We start from the raw sequence: 20,015 nt of genomic DNA, 5'->3' as shown, positions 1-20,015 counted from the left end.
GGGAATCATAAATTGTAAATGGTCAGCTTTTCTAACAACTTCTTCTTTATGTTCTTTCCCTTTTTTTGTTTCTTTTTTTCTTTTTAAATTATGATACAAAGAAATTCATTTCATCTCTCTGTTTCCTCTGCCACCATGTCTGACTCTCAAACCAGAAGATAATCAGATTTAACATAGAGATTAGAGGAGCTGTCTGGTCACCTCTGGGCCTGAGCCGCAGTGGCCAGAGTGGAGCAGGATGAGTCCTCAAACAGGCTGCCGGCAGACGGGCAGGAGGCGCCCAGGCTCCCTGCTTGCGCTGTTTGTTGTTATTGTCCCGGGGAAGTAGGTCGTTCTGACCTTGGCTGCCGGGTTAGTGTAAGCGTGCTTAGAAATGACTACATGTCACTTACCGGCCAGTGATATTAACCAGAAAAGGGCTCAGCCGAAGAAAGGCCCGTGCCGCCAAGAGTGGCAGGTATCGGCGTGAGTCTTCCTTGGCAGTTGTCCCTCAGTGTCATGGGGTTTGGTTCCAGGACCCCCGCGGATACGAGACCCGTGATGCTCACATCTGTATAAAAGGGCATAGTATTGGCATGTAACCCGCCCACATCCCCCGTGTCCCTGACATCATCTCTAGGTCACTGACAACACCTAATACAATCTAAGTGCCACGTGACTCTTTGCCGGTGCAAGGCAAGTCCAGGTTTTGCTTTTTTGAACTTTCAGGAATTTTTTCTGAATATTTTCAGTCTGAGGTTGGTAGAGTCCTTGAATGCGGAACCTGTGTATATGGGGGGAAGGAAGGGGGAGTGGGAGTGACTGTCCTCAGTCGTCAGTGGGAAGAAGCTAACAGGAGCATAAACAGGTCTGCTTTCTATTCTCAGGAAAGAAGCCACTTCTGAAAAGACTTACATTTACTAAAAAAATGAATAAGATGGTAGGTTTTGGCTTCATTTTTAATGGTGATCTGGTTTGAAATATAGAAAGCATATCTTAGTGTAAGAATCCTAGCAAGAGCCGAAGGCATTTTATGTGATACATTTTCCTATTTTTAATCATTTATGGAGCACTTCATATTTGCAAAGTACTGCAGATAATTTTATTACACATTTAAATGTTTTATTAGTGGTGGGTACCTATATATAGTGGATATAAAATAAGATAGGAGTCTTTGCTGTGTAATAACTATTTCTTATTTGTTTCAAAAATACATAAATATCCATGATCAGATAGTCTCATTACTATGTTTCTGCTCCCAGACGCATTCTTCCTGGGACGGTGTCAACGGGCTCCTTATGTCCTAGAGCTAAAGCTCCCCACACACCCACCCCAGAAAAAACCCTCTCCCCTTGTGCTTTAGCTGCCGTACGTAGTGCTTGGTACACATCTGTACTTGGTAGAAAAAATGATGTGTTATTTCTACAGGCATTACTATGGTTCCTGTACATCAGGTAAGAGTTGGGGCCCCATCACGTGGGGCAGAGGTGGACAAGCCACCATCCGTTCCTAGACCAGGACACAAAGGCCGCGTCTGTGAGGCTGTCGTCCCACCAGGTGTTCAGCCTGTCCTTGAGTCCCAGACCTCTCTTCCTCATTTTACAAACAGCATGTTCTTACTTCAGAAAAATGGAAGAGAAATTAATTGCGTAAACCACTGTTGGTTAACATCTTAGTTACTATGTACTAACATTTTTTTTGAAGTATATTTGATTTACAGTGTTGTGTTAGTTTCAGGTGTATAGCACAGCAATTCAGTTATATATATATACACACATATATATGTGTGTATATATATATATTCTTTTTCAGATTCTTTTCCATTATAAGTTATTACAAGATATTGAATAGAGTTCCCTGTGCTATACAGTAGGTCCTTGTTGGTTACCTATTTTACATATAGTAGTGTGTATATGTTAATCCCAAATTCCTAATTTATCCCTCCCACCACTTCCCCTTTGGTAACCAGAAGTTTGTTTTCTGTTTGTGAATCTATTTCTGTTTTATATATAAGTTCATTTGTATCATTTTTGTCTTTAGATTCCACATATAAGCGATATCATGATGGTATTATGTACTAACATTTAGTTTAGTATGTGTGTGTATACATGCAGTGTGTCTCTGTGTGAATATGGATAGATATATATATGTATTTGTGTTATACAAACACAATTCCATATTACAGTTGACCCTTGAACAACATGGGTGTGAACTGCATGGTTCCACCTACACGTGGATTTTTTCCTGCAGGTCCTGGACCCAGTCCTCCTTGGATTATTTCTTTAGGATCAATCCTAGGAGGAGACTGACTGGGTCAGAGTAGGGACAGTTTTGAGACATATTAATACAGACTATTAATACGTATTTTTTAGAAACAGTATAGCAGTGCACGTTTACCGGTACCATGTGCATGTACTTGCTTTCATGTCTCCTTGTCTGCCCTGACTTGTTCTTTTTAAAAAATTGTTTTTTCTCATTTCTTAGGCTAGCAATGGCATTTGCTTTTTTTCCTCTTTTTTCTTCCTTTCTTTTTTTTGGGGGGTGGGGGGCAGTGGGAGCTGTTGAAGGTCAACTCACTAGTAAATTGTGACTTGCATCTCTTCCATTACTAATGTATTATTTTTTTTTACTGCCTTTTATAGTTCTATGAATTCACTATTTCATGTTTCACAAATCTTTGAGCATCTATACGTGATAAGGGCCATAGTAAAGAAATACCATTAGAGGCTAAAACCAGTGCCCTAGACAAGGCCACTGCCCCAGGACCTCACCCAGAGGAGGAGACAGGACACAGTCACAATTGACAGTTACCTGTACTGGCGCCTGAGGAACGTTGTTAGCCGTTTCCCTAATTGCTCGCCACCGCCCTGAGCCCGCAGGAAGCTAAAGACTAAGGAGTCAGGTTTTACGTTGGGTTACGCGTTGTCCCCAGGACCCAAGTCCCGTCCCCTGTGTGTGTGCCGGTGGGCTCTTCTGGTTGCTCTCAGTGCCTCTTTAAAGGATCCCTGCTTTTTCAGACCCCACCCCTCCCCCTACTCCTCAATGAATGGCCTCACCTCCCCACGCCACCCCCAGACAGAACCCTTCCCTTCCCTCCGGGCACTTGCCTCCAGAGGTCTGCAGTCAGGATCCTTCCCAGTGGGCAGCTGGCCTGTCTCCAGCTTGGTCCGCCTTTGCTCTGTAAGGCTCCGAGTAATGGTTAGAAAGCAGCACTGAGTCTCGCTGTCCCTGGCGCTGCCCCCGGGAGCTTGGCGACTTGCAGGCCCCCGGAGCTGCCTCCTCACTGCCCGCCGCTGCTCGTTCACCTCCCATCTGGTGGATCTGACCTCCACCCGCGCGCGTCTCCTCCCTGCTCCCAGGACACCACCTTCCTTCAATCTGGCTCTGCGTCGCCGCCCGGCCCGACTGGCCGGCCCGTCCTCCCTGCCCCGGCCGCTGCCCCACCCTCTGCTCCTCCACCCTCCACGGGCAGGTTCTCCCACGTCCCGTCTCTGGCGGGCACAGGCCGCACGGCCAGCTGCTTATGTTTCTTTTCCTCCGAGTGTCTCAGAGGCCCAGGTTGTCACCCAGTCTTGTCCCCCTGCCTTCTGCATCTGCAGCTGTGCCTTTCAGGCTCGGCACTGAGGACAGTGGGGTTTGGTTTTGGGTTTTTCTCGTGGTTTTTTTTTTTCTTTTTTTTTTGACTTTCCAGTCTTTAGCAGACTAAAACTTTTGTAAAATTCAATATCAATTAATAATAATGAGTAAAATGAGATGTACCACATGCAAGCCCCTTTTGTTACTATTTTATTCAATAGACATCTCATCCTGTAGAAGTTTCTCAGCCTCTGAGCCTTTCTTGCTGTGGACCAGTCACAAGCCATTGAGGGGGCATGGTCCACAGTCCCTCCGAGGTGGCAGCGGCCGTGTGTCCTGTCAGGACCACGGAGTATCCTGGGCCCTGTGGGCCGCTCGGTCCCCGGGCAGCAGATGAGCGCCCACCTCCTCGGAGGGTGCACAGAGCCGCCTGGAGCCTGCGGAAGGGGCCAAGTGGCGGTGGGTGTGGTCCACAGGCCAACACGGGGTCTGAGGGACTGGGCACCCTCCCAAATGCTGCGGCGACATCTGCATGGCCCCTCAGATTCACTCTTCCTCACTGCAGGGGCTGCTGTTTCCAGAATGTCGCCATGCTCTTGGCAGCCTGCGCAGGGGCCTGGCCTTACCTGCCCCCGTCCTCACCTGGGCTGCCACCCTCACCTGCCCCCCTCCCTCGGGCCACAGGGCCTTCCCTCCTGCTCCTGTGCTTCCCGGCTGCTCACACCTGCCCTCCTCACTGGGTCATCCCTTCCTCGCTCTCAGCTGAAGTCCTTTCCTGGGAAGACTGCCCCATGCGCTCTGTTGCGATCTAGTGTCACCAGCAGGAGGGGTCAGCGTGTGTGACGCAGGCGGGCACCAAGCCCTGCACACGGGACCCGCTGAGATGTACACACAGAGCTGGTCCGAACTCAGCGGAACACCCTTCCCTGTCCCTTTCCACGTTTGCAGCTCAAGGAGGATATACACGGCCGCTGTTACCATAGAAAGGGATTATTGCACTGAGTTTAGACCGGAGAAAGCATCTGAAGATAGTTGTAGTATAAATTATCTTAACCAGCCTAAAAATAATTCTGAGCTACCCACCGTGGAAGGCCTGTGTTCCTGGAAATCGTTTCTGTCGTGCTTGGGACCGTTTCGAGGGAAGTGGCTCCAGTCTGATCTCAGGATGGACCAGTGGCTCTCAGAGCTGGACAGCACATGGCCCCGGAGCAGGAGGCCTGACGGTGCGCTGTCTCTGTGCCAGTCTCCTCATCATGGAAAGGGAAGGCTGCAAGATATATCTTAAGAAATCGGGTTTGCGTCATCCGGTTACAGCTGCAGCCTGCAGACAGGAATCCGATAGCTGGTGCTGGCTGTCGGGCCAGTGAGGAAAATAACGCAGGAGGAAAATAACGCGAGAAAGTGTTGAGAAGCCCATGCAACACTGAGAGACAACTGCACGCCTATGAGAGTGGCTGGAATCCAGGCTCTGACCCCGCAGGTGCCAGCGGGCATGCGGCCAGCAGGCTCCACTCTCTGCTGGTGGAGAGCAGGTGTGCACAGCCTTGAGGGTCCTTGTAAAGCCAGATGAGCCTGCCATCCAGTCCGGCAGTCCTGCTGCTCGCTCTGCCCAGAGGATTTCAAACTCATGTCCACACAGAAGCCTGCACTTGCATGTTCATAGCACCTTTATTCATCGTGGCCAAAGATTGGATGTGGCCAAGGTGCCCTTCAGCAGGTGAATGGGTAACGGTGGTTCGTCCAGACGCTGGAATATCACTCAGCACTAAAAAGCCATGACCTGTCAGGTCACGAGGAGCCGCGAGGAGCCTATGAGGTGCCCGTGGCTGGGGCAGGCAGGCGGCTTGCGTTAGGGCACACGGCCAGTTCACCGTGGAGCCTGGACTCGTGCCACACCAACATCCTTCCCGGCCCAGTTGCACTAAGTGGGCTGGGCATGCGCACACACACACGTGAGAGAGAAAGAAGAGGAATGAGGGGTCCTCCACGAGGAGCTGGTCCTCGCTGACTGTGTCATAAAAAGAAATGTGAATTCTAACTGAGGAAAGAACAGGCTGGACACGCTCCCCCGGCACCCCCGGCTTCTTGTTCAAGAAGCACTTCGTGCGTCCTTGAAAACAGCAGTTTACTGTCCCCCTTCCTCGCTGGAGCCAAGGTTAACAGGTGCAAAGATGTGTGCTCACCCCCTGCTCCGCAGACCTGACCTGCCTCTGCCGTGTGGACTGGGCCGTGCGCTGACGCGGCGACGGGTGGTGCCTGTTCTGTCGGGAGAGCCTGCGTCCAGCATCCACTTCTAGCTTCTTAAAGGGTCAAACGGTCCCTCTGGTGATGTTTCCCCGCCCATTTGCCTGGTGGCCCTCCTTTCTGTGTCGCATGAGGGCAGAGATGGGCACGGTGAGGCCGAGTCCCCGAGCCCGTGTGTCGGTATCAGCCAGCATCCCTCTAGTTACAACATGAAGCGCTGCATGTGGATACATGGCCTAGAACATGTTGCGTCGGCGTAGTTCATTGATTTATTTTTCATATTGAGAACATAGAATCATGTTAAACATATAAACCACTTACAGTCACACACAGACCTTAGATACAGATATACCCAGCACACAGATTAAAATTAAATATTCGATTGTAATTTGATGAAAATCACAAGATAGAGGTGTCTTGCTAAAAAGGAAAGCAGCCTTACGGATTTGTGGTCGGGGAGCTTTCGTAGAGAATTCTGCCCCCGCGCTGTCAGTGGTTAACTGGTAAGATACTCCCTTTCGCTCGTCTTGAAGCGCATCTCCGGCTCGGCACCCTTCCTGCCTAATGCCCGTCCGGCCTTCGCGTGTGGGCCGCCCAGCCCTTGGTGACGTGTCCCCGTGTCTTTCAGAGCTGCAAGAACTGGAGGGCAGCCGTGGACCTGTGCGGGCGGCTCCTTACGGCCCACGGCCAAGGCTATGGCAAGAGCGGGCTGCCGACCAGCCACACCGCCGACTCCCTGCAGGTACTGCCCTGAGCCTTCTTGGCTTCAGCAGCGTCTGGGGGCTGGAAGGGCCTTAAGTTCTTAAGGAGGAGGGAGGAGCGCGGAAAGGAGAGTTCTGAACAACGGGAAGCTCCTCTGACGAGAAGGTGCAGCGCAGAAGTCCTTAAATTCCCGCCTCTCCACGGGGCGTTTGCTGACTTTTATTCGAAATTCTGTGGGAACCCCCCCCCCCAAATCGAGCCAGCCTCCAGATTCTCCAAGTCCGCGAAGAGCTGGTGAAAGGAGGGACCCTGGAGGCCTCCGGGCGCAGCGGTCTGGGCTGTGCTCCTGTTTCTTCGTCTGCCCGCTGGGAGCCGGCGGGGCGCGGTCAGGAGCGCACGGCCACGTTACACGCGCTGCGTCCCCCGGCCTCTGGCCCAAGCGGGGCAGGTTTTTCTTCCTCATCTCTGAAGCCCATCCGCACGGCCAGGGTGGCCCTCCCCAGACATGGCTCCGCTTCCCGCGTGAGCCAACCCCCGCTCCCTCTTCACGGTCGTCCCACAGACTGCCGCCACCTTCCTGCTCTGCAGCTGCGAGCCCCGCTCGCCGCCCCCAGGTTACAGGCGGCCGTGCACGCACGGCGGACCGGAGCAGGGCAGCCTTCGCTCGCTCGCTCGGAGCGGTGCCCGGCTTTTCAGTCCGGCCCTTGCCACGCGGTCACTGCTTTTACACCTCGTTTCTCTCCATGGTAGAACGAGGTTGACTTGGGTCACTTCCGAGGCCCCAACCCTGCCCTTTCACGTGGCCTCCGCTGGTTTCCTGAAGGTGCCGTGTGTTCTGGCCACTGGAACCGGCTGCCCCCCCCATGCCCCTCCCCCCGAGATGCCACACCCTTCGCTGCTCCCCCGACACAGCTCCGCCGCCTGCTCCCCCTGCGCTCACGGCCTCCCTCCTCCTTCACCCCAGGCCCTGGATTCTGCTCTCCTTCCGGGAGGCAGTGTCCCTTTTCAAATCCGTTTTTGTAAACCTGTAATTATGCAAACGGGCCAAGAAAGAAAGTTAGTTTAGCTCTTGTTTTAATGTATTTGAAATCGAGCTCTAATATCAAATTAAAAGGGAATAGGAGTCTCTGACCCTGCGACACACAGATAACCGATTATTTCAATTATGTTTTGGTTTTTAGCTTTGGTTTGTGAGGCTGGCACTGCTGGTGAAGCTGGGCCTTTTCCAGAATGCCGAGATGGAGTTTGAGCCCTTCGGAAACCTGGATCAGCCAGATCTCTATTACGAGTACTACCCTCACGTGTACCCTGGGCGTAGGGGTAAGGCTGGGGTGAACGTCAGTGCTTCTGCATGTGCTATGCTTTGCTTGCACTTATATCCAGTCCTGGTCATCAGACAAGCGGCCCGCAGTGGGCCTTGACCTACAGGGTGACCTCACTCTGGCTCCTGAACACACTGAGCTGGACAGACCCACTGACACATCCGTCTGCCCGTTCTCAGGCACCTGATGTGCCGTGGCACTAAGATCTGGTATGAGGATTAGGTGGTGACATGCAGACTGTGCTCCAGAGTAAAAAATAATCCTGTATCGTGACCTAGTGCAAACGTACACACAGAAATGAAACACAGACAGACAGTCATGCAGCAATACTGTGCCAATGATTCTGTGCCATTTCCTCCTAATTTCCATTCTGATTTATTTAATTTATTTAAAAGTCTGGTTGCAGCCCACCAATGGGTCAGGACCATCATTTGGAGACACTGGGCTGCAGCATGGGGTAATTGTCGGAAGGTGGCCAGAAATAAGACTTGGGGAAGGGAGAGGGCCGGTTACAAAGAGCCTTCTGGAGTAGCCTTGAGGTAGAATGAACATCTCCTGGTGGAGAACCTTGTAAATATGTTTGAAACCCATCGAATGTTTGTATTAAATGTAAAACAATTTGGGAGGGCCTCTGAGAGGCAGCATGAGCAGGGGTACTGAAAGCCCGGGCTCTGGAGCCATGCTCCCTGTTACATCCGGGCCCCTCCTCTTAACTCGTGTGTGACCTTGGGCCAGTGATCCGGCATCTCTGCCCTGGTGTCCTTATCGGTACAACAGGGGTGGCAGTCGTGCTTCTTCCTGGAGAGGCATGAAGAGTGAATGAGGTCGTACGTGTAAGTTGCTTAGGAGTGGCCGCGCGTAGGCATCACCGCACTGGCTGTTCTCCTCGTCTGTTGTTGATTCACGAGTGACACACCGTAGCGCGCTGCCGTCTTTTGTAAGATTGGCTGGTCGTCGTCTGTTGGAGGCAGTCGTGGAGCGACAAAGAAAGGTCCTGTTTGCCAGGAAATGCAGAGCCTGATTGGGGAAGAAAATATAAAAACAGAACAAGAGACTACAAAGGCCCAATTAATAATAAAGATGGTAATTTTTGTAGAAGTTTCAAAACATCAAAAATCAACATCTTCCTTAACTTGGTAGGTAAGTGATGAACTAAGAAGACTAGAAGTGAAAACACGTTTCTCAACTTCTTTTTGTGTTGTTTTTCCTTAAATCTCAGATCCTGTTTCTTTGGGGGACACAGGGAAGGTTGGGGGTTAGGCTTTCTTAGTCCTCAGTGCTTCATCCTTCATCATCTTCACTTTTCACGTAATGGGAGTTGGTCTGTATTGCCCTGAGTTTTCCCAGGCTTGAAGGAGGATTTTCAGCATGAGGTACTGTTAGACTTTTAGCCTCACTAGTGTAAAAATTCTTTTTCTTCTTTTTGACTAAAGGAACTCACCCCTTGTAGAAAAGGGGGAAAAAAGGTAGGTTTTAAAACCTACCACAGGGCAGAAATCAGACTGGTTGTCTCAGTGAGGTTGGCTCGACTGAGTGGAAGTGAACTAGCCGTGCTATACTGCTCGGAGTCAGGAAGCAGGTGGCAGAGCTCCCGCCCCAAATTTGTGAAACTTCTTACCAGCCAGTGGCCTATCGGGTCCAGCTAGTCTCCGGAGGACCATGCGAGAAGGGCCCAAAGCCAGGAGCCCTGGTGAGCAAGCATTCAGGGTGTGGCCCCAGCAGCAGTGGCGGCTCCACAGGTTAGAAGTGGGTGGGAGGCCCCCCGGCCTTGCTCTCCCGCCCACGCTTCCTGCTCTGGGGCCCCGTGGCGTCTGCACAGGGCAGGCAGACACGTCCGCCTCCTCTCTTGGAAGGTCACCCTCCCACACTTGTGCCAGGAAGCCCCCAGCACTGGGAAGCAGGGCTGTATCCGTCCTCTCGCTCCGTAAGGTTCATCCGTGCGCCTGGCGTTGTAGGGGGGTCCACGTCCTCCCGTGCTCGTCTGGAGAGGCCCAGCATCCCCTGGTTGTCCGGGGGCTACTCCCCCAGCGTGGGAGGTCCTGCGTTCCTTTCTCACTGACACTTCCTAGCCATTTGTGGTCCATCCCTTCCGCAGAAGGCGATGAGCAGGCTTCTACCCCAAATGAGGATGTGTCTCTGTTGCCACTTCTTAATAGTGGAAAGGTGTTCGATGGAAAGGTTAAAGGCCTGTTACGTGGGGAAGTGTGGGGATATTTCTGTTCAATAAATTCTACCTGGCAGCCTTGATAATCAAGAGACGGCTGTTTCCATGCTTCTGGTTAGGAGCAGCTATGTTTCCCTTCAGCATAGGAAAAAAATGTTTCTTCCCACCGTGGCTGACTGTGGCCTGGCGGCTCCCGTACTGGCCTGCCCACGGCCTCCCCCACACCACCGGGCCTGGTCACGCTCACGGCAGAGCGCGGGACCCTCCGCTGGGTCCGGGGATTGGCAGCTGGTGCCGACAGGTGTTTTGTCTGCTGCTGACAAAAGCTCAGAACTCTGAGCGTGCAGGCCATCGCCCAGTGGCTCTGTCCTGTGGCCACTGCGGCCCTGCTGGTTCTCCTCACGGACAGAGGTTCACGGAGGCGACGCCGAGTTTCTTGTAAAATGAGGAATCAGGTCCTCGGGTCCAGGTGTAGAACTCTGTCATCCTTCCCCTCAGCTCTTAGAACATCTCGTCCTGAGGATGTGCACACTGAATGCAGGCTTCTGATTCTGCCTGGAATTACATTGCACTGGGATGGGGATAAAGAGGAGCTGGTGGCCCTGCGTCACTAAGCAGCTCAGGTAGATTATGGAATAGGCAGAAATCCTACGTATATTTGAGCTAAAGCGTGTGAACGTTCATCCATGATGACATGCTGAATGTTTACTCATTTTTCTTCTCATTTTGTGGTGTAACAAGCCTAAATGTGAGATTTTGATTCATTTCATTTTAGCTTCCAGTATATAAGCAAAGCAGGTCATTAAAATGTGGTTTTAAAAGGAAGCTATAATGATATAAACAAATAAATAACATTTATGAATGAGCTTTAATGTATTTTATTTAAATATTGGGCATAATTTTTACCCATTCAGAATATTCATAACAAGTCATAATGAGTCATAAGTAAAAATCATGAAATTTTCTTTTTTAATTTTCATCTAAGAAAGGAAGAGTATTGTGGTCTCATAAATCCTCTAACGTTTCTAGCAGTTTTTTGTTTGTTTTTTGCGGTACACGGGTCTCTCACTGCTGTGGCCTCTCCCGTTGCGAAGCACAGGCTCCGGACGCGCAGGATCAGCGGCCGTGGCTCACGGGCCCAGCCGCTTCGCGGCATGTGGGATCCTCCCGGACCGGGGCACGAACCTGTGTCCGCTTCATTGGCAGGTGGACTCCCAACCACTGCACCACCAGGGAAGCCCTCTAGCAGTTTTCATGGAGTTACTTTCAGGGAGTGTGTGTTTTCACACACTCAGGCCGCCTTTTAATCAGTTGTTTGGAATTCTCACTCTTGTTCGCAAGAAAGAATGACGGCAGTGGTTGTTGAACAGGCCACCGGAGGCTGGAGAAGCCCCCTTCCTTGAACTCTCCTTGCTCGTCCCTCACCTGTGTCCTCCCTCTTCGCGCTCTCCGTCGGGGTTGCTGCTCCCCTCTTTGCTGTATGTGCATCCCTGTAATTCCAGGCCCGAGAGGGTGGGCCAGAAGCTGCTCGCATCAAGCATCTCAGACTGCCCACAGCGTGGTGAGCGGAGCTCATTCTCAGGTGTGGGGTTTAGAAGCCCTGGCGGGGGGCTGTGAACAGACAGCTCGCGTCTCCTCCTTGACGTGTGGTCCCCATACCCCAGCAGGACACACCCAGATGTGATACACTAGGGTGACACCCGGCCACCGGGCTTCTCCACCTGTAACTGTCACACAGCTCGGGAAACCCAGAGCTTCAGCGCCGGTCGTGCCAGTAGAAGATATCAAGACAGTGGCCTGAGCCCGGAGCCTCAGCGGCACCGTGAGAACCCGTCCCCTCTGCCGGGCAAGGCTGTCTTTCCTGTCGGCGTCCCGCTGCTTGAGGGATGGCAGGCCCCTGTCTAGAGCTCTGACTGTGCTTCCCGCAGGGTCCTCACACACAGTTTTGTGGAGCCAGATGTCGCCGGGCTGCTGGAATGGTTCCCGCAGGTGGGGATGCTTGATGGTTCTGTCACGCACGTCCTGGGTACTCTTACCCACCCAGTTCTGTCCTTTTTGGGAAGTCCTATGTTGGGATGCCTCTTGGTTGAATCCACTCTTTACTCAACAAAAATTAAGTTTTTTTAAATGTCAAAAAAGAGTTTTATTAAGCACTCAGATAGTTAACAAATATTAACATGTTTTTCATATTTCCTTCAGACTTTTTTTGTCATAAGCTCAAGTATTATTGATTCAGCCTTTAAAGCTCCCCATTTCCATCCCCTCCTAAAGCAGCTTAGCGTGAATTTGTTTCCATGTCATGTTTTGGCATTTCCACTGCATACACACACACACACACACACAATGCAGAGGACGCCACCCGCCCAGCACCCCGGCGAGTGGGTGGCGGGAGGGCCAGACCGTCTCCACGCCAGGGAAGCCCCGTGCCTGTGCCCTGCTGGTGCATCCCGCTCTGATTCTGTGGCTGCCGAGTGCGTCTGCAGTACTGCAGGGGACTCGATAACATGAGTTGTGTAGGAGTGTTTTCATTTAATGTTTCCTAAATGATTAATGAGAGCACTTCTACCGTATTTATACCGACCTAGATTTTGGCAGGCCATGACTATATGTGGGAACTTTCCAGAAAAACAGATCCCCTGGGAAATACGTTTCCGTCCAGATTCTGACTTGCCCTCTTTTTCAAGGCGTGCTCTCCGTGCAGGGGAGACAGGCTTCTGGCTGCTGTGGAGCTGCTGCGTATTTCATGTTGCTGGAGTCTTCTGGCGTGAAGGGCTTCACTGATTCCCAGTGACTCTTCACACAGAGCAAGGCTGGGTTTGCTAGACTGAGAGAATCAGTTTAAAGGTACTTTTATTTGCATTTCTTTAAAACAAACAAACAAAAGCAGGAAAGGCCTGAGTTATGTTGAAACAGTTTCTGTTGTGTTTTACTGGCGAGGTTGTGGGGTTTGCTTGGGAACAGTGGTCACATCCCCCGTGACCAGCGTACGTCCAGTGCCTGTGCCTGCATTGGCACCTGAAACCCACTGAGTGACTGGCTGTTAACCTGTTCAAGCTGGGATTAATAGACAGCGTTTCTCCAGCTGCTTTTCGTGTTTTGGCTGTATGAACAGTATATTTTTCTAGAGAGGGGCATTCCTCTTTCTGATGTGTCATGAGGCTGTGTGTGTGCTTCCCTCTCGATTTCTGCTCTATGAGATTTTTAAGCAGTATGAGACCTTCCCAGTGGTACCAAGAGAGAAGAGGGGGAAACTGCTGCCCACTTTAGCCCTGGCTTTCTCCTGGACACTCCCAGGAAAGCCACGGGCAAGGGTGACATGGTTAAGGAGGATCGGTGCTAGCTCTTCTCTTCCTGCTCTCGGCCATCTGGATAGAGTCCCAACTCCAGATGCAAGTCACAGGGAGGCACGTGGAGTGTCACCTGTCGCCGGCATCTGCCTGCGTCCACCTCCCAGAGCTGCGGGAGTCCGGTCCAGCACAGACAGGCTCTGGTGGAAAGCTCGACAGTTTGGGACAGGGATGTCTGTTACTCCATGGAAGACGGTGCCTGGAGAGAAGACAGTGTGAGGGCCCAGAGAAGACAGAACTGCAGGCACGTTCTTCTGGTCTTCCAAAGGGTCTTTGTTCTGTCTGCATTAGTTAGGACTTCCAGCAGCATGTTCAGTAGGAGTGGTAAAAAGGGGAGGGACATCTCGGCACGATTCAGGACCTTAGGGGGAGGCACCTGGCTTCTCACCGTAGGTGTTTACAGATGTTTTTATCTGTAGGTGTTTATAGATGTTTTTAGCTGTAGGTGTTTATAGATGTTCTTTATCAAATTGAGGCCGTTTCCCTCTATTCTTAGTTTGCTGAGAGCTTTAATCATGAATGGGTGGTATATTTTGTCAAATGCTTTTTCTGCTTCTCTTGATTTATTGTGTGATTTTTCTTGTTTAGCTTGTTTGATGTGATGGGTTACGTTAATTCATTTTTGAATGTTGAACCAACCTTGCATACCTGGAATAAATCCCAGTTGGTCATGGTGGATAATTTCTTTTATACACTGTTAGTTTTGATTTGCTAATTTTTTGTTGGATTTGATCTAGTTGGATTTGACTTGCTAATTTTGTGGAGGATTTTTGTATCTATGTTCATTAGCTATGTTCATCTATAGTTTTCCTTTCTTATAATACTGATTTTTTCCTGATTTTTCTATAAGGGTATTCCTGGCCTCATAGAATAAATTAGGGAGCATCCCCTCCACTTCTGTTTTCTGGAAGAGGCTGTAGAGAATTGGTACCACTTCCTCCTTAAATGTTGTGTAGAATTCACCAGTGAAACCATCTGGGCCTGGGCCTGGTACCTTCTAGTTTTGGAAGGTTACTATTTATCGATTTCATTTCTTAAGTAGATATTGGCCTATTTAGATTATCTATTTCTCCTTGTATGAGTTTTAGTAAGTAGGTTGTGTCTTTCAAGGAATTGGTCCATTTCATCTAGGTTATAAAATTTGTTGACATAGATTTGTTCATAATATTCCTTTATTTTCCTTTTAATGTCCATGTGATCAGTAGTGATGACCCCTTTTTCATTTCTGATATTAGTAATTCATGTCTTCTCTCTTCTTTCTTGGTTAGCCTGGCTAGAGTTTTATAAATTTTATTGATTTTTGTCAAAGAAGTAGATTTGGATTTTGATGATTTTCTCTCTTGATTTCCTGTTTCCAATGTCATTGCTTTCTGCTCTAACTTTTCTTTCTTTTCTTCTGCTTTTATATTGCTTGTTTTTATCTCGTATCCTACAGTAGAAGCTTAGATGATTAATTTTAGGTCTTTTAAATATATGCATTTAACACTGTAAAATTCCCTCTTAGCACTGCTTTTGCTGCATCCCAGAATTTTGATAAATAGTATTTTCATTTTCATTTAGTTTGAAATACTTTAATATGTTCTTTTAAATGCAAAAACTTCCCCAGGTCCATGGGCAGTTTCCAGGGCAAAGAGCAAGTAACTCCCGACCACCTTGTCATGTATTCAGCTCATTTATAAATTGGGCTTGGGAACTTCACAGACGTTTTGTTTCTGCATTTATCTTATAAAGCTTAAAGTGTTCTAGAGATTCTCTCCCTGCAGGTAAATTCTAAACCACGTAGGAACGACTATTGCCTGTTCTCTGTTTGATGTATAGGGATGACAGACACAACTTATGTGTGACTTACCATGTTAGCGCGATCCCATTTTAGTGATGCCAACGGTCAAGAAATGGTTCTTTCTAGGAAGAAATCCTGATGCCAGGATGTCAACTCAGTCATCCGTCTTCTTCAGACGTGGCAATTATTTAGTGTCATCCAAAATAAATTCAAACATTTAAATTGAATAATTGTCATCTTTCTTTTCTCTAGGCTCACAATCACAATAGAAACTATTTTCCATAGTATCCCTTAGTTTTGTTTGTCCTTTTGACCTTCTTCTTCCTATCCTTACTGAAGACCATAGAGCATCATACAGTTTTTCAAGATAAGAAGCACAAACATGAAGCCACCTCAGTGTGGCACATGGTAGGCCCTCGCTGATGGTTGCTGGATGGACGATGGACGGACTGAGGCACAGAGAGGCTGAGCAGCTTGCAGCTGTCACACAGCTTGCTTCTAACCATCTTTAAAGTGTAGTCCAGGGACTTCCCTGGTGGCGCAGTGGTTAAGAATCCACCTGCCAATGCAGGGGACACGGGTTCGATCCCTGGTCCGGGAAGATCCCACATGCCGCGGAGCAACTAGGCCCCTGCGCCACAACTACTGAGCCTGTGCTCTAGAGCCCGCGAGCCACAAATACTGAAGCCCGCGTGCCCTAGAGCTCACACGCCGCAACTTCTGAGCCCTGTGTGCTGCACCTACTGAAGCCCGCATGCCTAGAGCCCGTGCTCCGCAACAAGAAGCCACCACGATGAGAAGCCTACACATCGCAACGAAGAGTAGCCCCTACTCACCACAACTAGAGAAAGTGCACGCGCAGCAACGAGGACCCAACGCAGCCAAAAAATAAAATAATGATAAAGTGTAGTCCAGATCTAAGTATTGAGAGACCCCTTCTGAATCTGTGAGGTTGCCCTGTGCTGGCTTTGTCACATCTTTTAAGTCGTTCATAGTCAGCACAGGCTGTTTGATTATTTGACGGCATTTATATACTTACATACTTACTAAATTACGATATATACTGATACAGATACACATCCAAGTCATGTCAGAGGGGAACGCGACACTAACAGAAAGATTCCCTCACCCTGAGAGAACACAGCCACATTCAGACACTGTGCAAAAGCTTATTTCAACTGCAGTCCTTTTCGGATCACTGCGCTCATGCCCCCAGCACGCTGATGGAGGTGGCACTGCCCAGAACTCCCTCCCTCCGGGGCAGCCCTGGGCAGTGGAGTCTTCAAGGCCAGCTGCCATGCCTTCCTTCCGCTGGGACAGCTCTGAGGGAGAACTTCCACTCCAGAGCCACACACACACACACACACACACACACACACACAGAACTTTCACTCCAGAGCCCCCCCCCACACACACACACACACACACGTCCCGGAGTCAGGCTGACGCTCCGTCCTCAGGACCTGGGCCCGAGGCGCACCCTCTCTCATTTCCCTCCCCAGTAACCCGACCTATGCAACCTTCTACAGGAGCTCGACATCCCAAAGGAGTACAGAGAATCCATGAGTGTTCTGTTTTTTTTACTGGAGCAGGCGGGGGTCTCTACCATTCTACTCATTTTGTGATAATTTCTACACGATTGTGGCGTAACTCTGGAAAAGCAGTGACAGCCAGCTTTCTCCTTTGGTCACTGTCTAGAACATACAGCTGTACAGAGAAAACCAAGACACGTTTTATAATTGGCATCATCGCATACTTTACCAAGATATAAGGGATTCCGTCATCCCTTCTGCTAGAACATCTGCAGATTCCCTGCTGCATGGGTGCTCACTCTGAGAGGGTGCTTAGTTGTGCTCAGTTACGGCAAACAGACTCACTCTGCTTTGACTTTGGTTCTAGGCTCCATGGTCCCCTTTTCGATGCGGATCCTACACGCGGAGCTTCAGCAGTACCTGGGGAACCCCCAGGAGTCGCTGGACCGGCTGCACAGGGTGAAAGCCGTCTGCAGCAAGGTAACCGTCGCACCAAGTTGGGCCGCTGACGCCCCCCCTCCTGATGGAGGGCTCACCCAGACTTTCCCGCCCTCACGAGAAGCACATCACGCCACCCTGTACCCTTCCCACCACTCTGCTTCCCCCTCCTGAAAGGCAGGCTGACCCGGTTCCTTGTGACCGTGCAATTCACTGTTCTTGCTGAATTATTCTGGGGGGGCGGTGGGTGGTTTTCGGCAAAGCTTGAAGCCTGAAATCTTTCTTCCCGGTATTATTAGTAAATGAAAAGCAGGAGCGTCCCCTCTTGTGTAGAAATCACTCACGTGAACACGTGCCCGGCTGCCCGACCACTCACACACCGTGCAAAAGGCTACGCGCACCTGCTTCATGTCAAACGGAGCATCAGAGCAGTATTTAAAGAGATGATGGTTTAAAATGTTCCAGAATCAAAGCAAATTATAGTGTATCATGACAAGTGTCACTCGTAATACTGACTCCAAAGGCAGAGAAGGTTCCGAAGTGCTTCCCGAGTTATTCTGGGTTGTAAAGTAACAATTACGTGGAAGGCATCAAGTTGTATCAACAGAAGATGAGATTTACTGCTCTGAGTGATGGGAAGGAGAGATGTGGGGTTCAGAGTCTCCCCATCTCCAGGCAGCGGGCAGCCGCGCCCCCGAGAGCCTCCGGCTTCAGCCTGGAAGTGAGCCTGCCTTTCCTACCCTCCTGGCAGCCTTGCTGTGTAGCTTAGCTGCAGCGTCGTCTGTGGAAGGGCTTCCAAAGCTGTAACAGCAAGCAGTTAGGAGCGGCAGCATGTGACAGGTTTTTAAACGAGGTTATTTGTACTTGTCGAGTTCCTGCTTCAGTCCCCAGCTGCTCTATGGTGGACGTTCCTGGAGCTCCTGGGGGGTCCTCTGTGTTCCCGGCAGGGAAGTGGCAGGGCTTCCGCCCTCGCAGAGTGGACGCCACAGCAGGCCACCTGACACTCTTAAGCTTTGCATCGGTTTCTGGCTTTTATAGCTTAAAAGATAAAAAGAAAAACTTTGCTCTCTTATAATTTGGTCCGTTGATGGGGGAAATTGTGTCATCACTATTTTTTAGAGTCTAACACTCCTTTCCTTGACTCTTAAAACATGGTTAAAATAGTTATTTCCAGAAATAGGAAAACAAAACTTGTAATTGGTACTGAATCAGTGATGTTCTAAATCACACACAGATGATTGTTTTTATTGCTTTTCACTCACCTCCGTGTCACAGGGGACGTGTATATGAATTCTAAGGCTTTAACCCTAAGGCTGTCTCCCAAGGCCTGCCCGGCGGGCTCCACGCTCTCCATGCGTCTCTGGGCGCCCGCCTGCCACGCCTGCTGCCACGTGGTGCTGCCCTTGACGCCACGGGTTTGGAGGTCGGACACGGGGGTGGCGGTGATGGCGGCGGTGGCCACGGGGCTGTGCTCAGTGCTCCCGCCTACACGATGGGTGCTGTGCTCCGTGCTTTATGCTGAAGCTCCGTAAGCGCTCACGATGGCTGTACAAGGCGGCGCCATGCCTGATGTACAGACAAGGAGACGGAGCCTCCGAGGGTTAAGTACAGCTGAGGTCTGGCCGCGAGGGGCCTGAACGAGAGCAGGTCGCCGGCTGTGACCCGGCCGCCGCCCAGGAGCCGCAGCCCTTTTCCCCGCACGTGCAGCGTGTGCCCGGAAGCCTTGGAACGCGGCTTCGGCCTCGTGCGTCACCCTCCGGTGCCAGAGAGCGCCAGCCGCGCTTCCTCTGCCAAGAGCTGCTCTCAGTGGGTCAGGGGGCGCCGGGCTCCTCGCTGGGGGCGGGGGCGAGTCCAGCAAGGAAGGAGGTGAGTCAGCCTGTGAAACAGTCTCTCCCAGGGTGATGCTCGCACCCGGCCCCCCGCCTCGGCTTCCCCTCCCCAGCCTGCTCGCCGGGCCTGGCCTCCTTCCTGCCCGCCCCAGACCCAGGGGCCCCAGGCTCAGCCAGCGCCCACCAGGCCTCCCAGACGCAACTGCCTGCTGGGGTGCAGCTGCGGCGTCGAGCAGGGCCCACCCGGGCCGCCCTGGAGTCGTCACGGGGGCTGGGGCGGACAGGAGGCCGCGCCTGGGCTACCCTCTGGAGCCGCCGACCGGCCAGCGCCTTGACGGCGATCAAGGGCTTCACTCCGCACAGGCAGCGAAACCAGGGCGTCATTTCCGGAAGGAAAGCAGCGGCGTGGTCCACACCCCCGAAGCGCTCTGTGCCCGTCGGTTTCGTTGCGCGTGTGGCGTCTCTCGTTGCTCTGGAGGTCAGGGGTGGGCGTGGAAGCCGCGCCTGGGAAGGGGATAAAGAAGAGAGCACGAAGGTTTCCGTCCTTAGTGAGAAAGCCGGCCGAGGCCCCGCTCGGTGCTTGGGAAGCGCACACGCTTGTCGCGGGTGCAGGTGTGTGTGCAGATGTGCTCGGAGCCTGCTCTTGGTCGCTGCCTCTCTAGCACATGTCAGATCCCAGAACAGAGACTCGGGAATGTCGACCACAACCCTCAGCAGCCCAGCCCCGTGTGAAATCTGATGTGCCAGAGGTGACCCACAGTGTGCCGTAAGGTCACCCGAGTTGGCAGGCGGTCCCGCCCGACACCTGCATGATAGCCCAGCAACAGGCAGCCCTCGGTGGAACAGAGAGGTCTGGAATCTCCATCCTGGCGTTGTTTACCTTGGCATCGAAGGTTCTCACTCTCTGACCTGCATGGAAAGAGAGAGCATTGCTTCAAGGTGTGATGCCCTGCCGGGGGGTGTCCACAGGCCGCGGCTGGAGGGGCTTTGGAGTCAGGCAGACGGGTGTTTCCAGGTGTGGCCCTGACTCTTCCTGGTGGGGTGACCAGCCTGTGGAAGCCTGGGGAGGAGTGGTGTCACCAGCCACCTCCAGGCTGCTGTG

General features: G+C 51.3%; 1 protein-coding gene across 3 annotated transcripts in view; it reads left to right on the top strand.

Moving 5' to 3' along the window:
• TRAPPC12 (trafficking protein particle complex subunit 12) overlaps positions 1-20,015 on the top strand; it is a 59,658-nt gene that overhangs the window by 20,381 nt on the left and 19,262 nt on the right. For all 3 annotated transcript variants that reach the window (XR_003434219.1, XM_027113868.1, XM_027113869.1), the window contains 3 exons: positions 6,428-6,541; positions 7,683-7,821; positions 17,014-17,126. Coding sequence is in view for 2 of the 3 variants with exons in the window: in XM_027113868.1 (XP_026969669.1) it covers positions 6,428-6,541; positions 7,683-7,821; positions 17,014-17,126 (366 nt within the window). In the remaining variant the exon portion in view is untranslated. The remainder of the gene's footprint in view (positions 1-6,427; positions 6,542-7,682; positions 7,822-17,013; positions 17,127-20,015) is intronic.

This window comes from Aethalodelphis obliquidens, unplaced genomic scaffold, assembly GCF_003676395.1.
Source record: "Aethalodelphis obliquidens isolate GAN/ISIS:26980383/991018 unplaced genomic scaffold, ASM367639v1 scaffold12, whole genome shotgun sequence".
Taxonomy (NCBI): domain Eukaryota; kingdom Metazoa; phylum Chordata; class Mammalia; order Artiodactyla; family Delphinidae; genus Aethalodelphis; species Aethalodelphis obliquidens.
The sequence above is the reverse complement of the archived record's forward strand: the minus strand, read 5'-3'. Positions and strand labels throughout refer to the sequence as shown.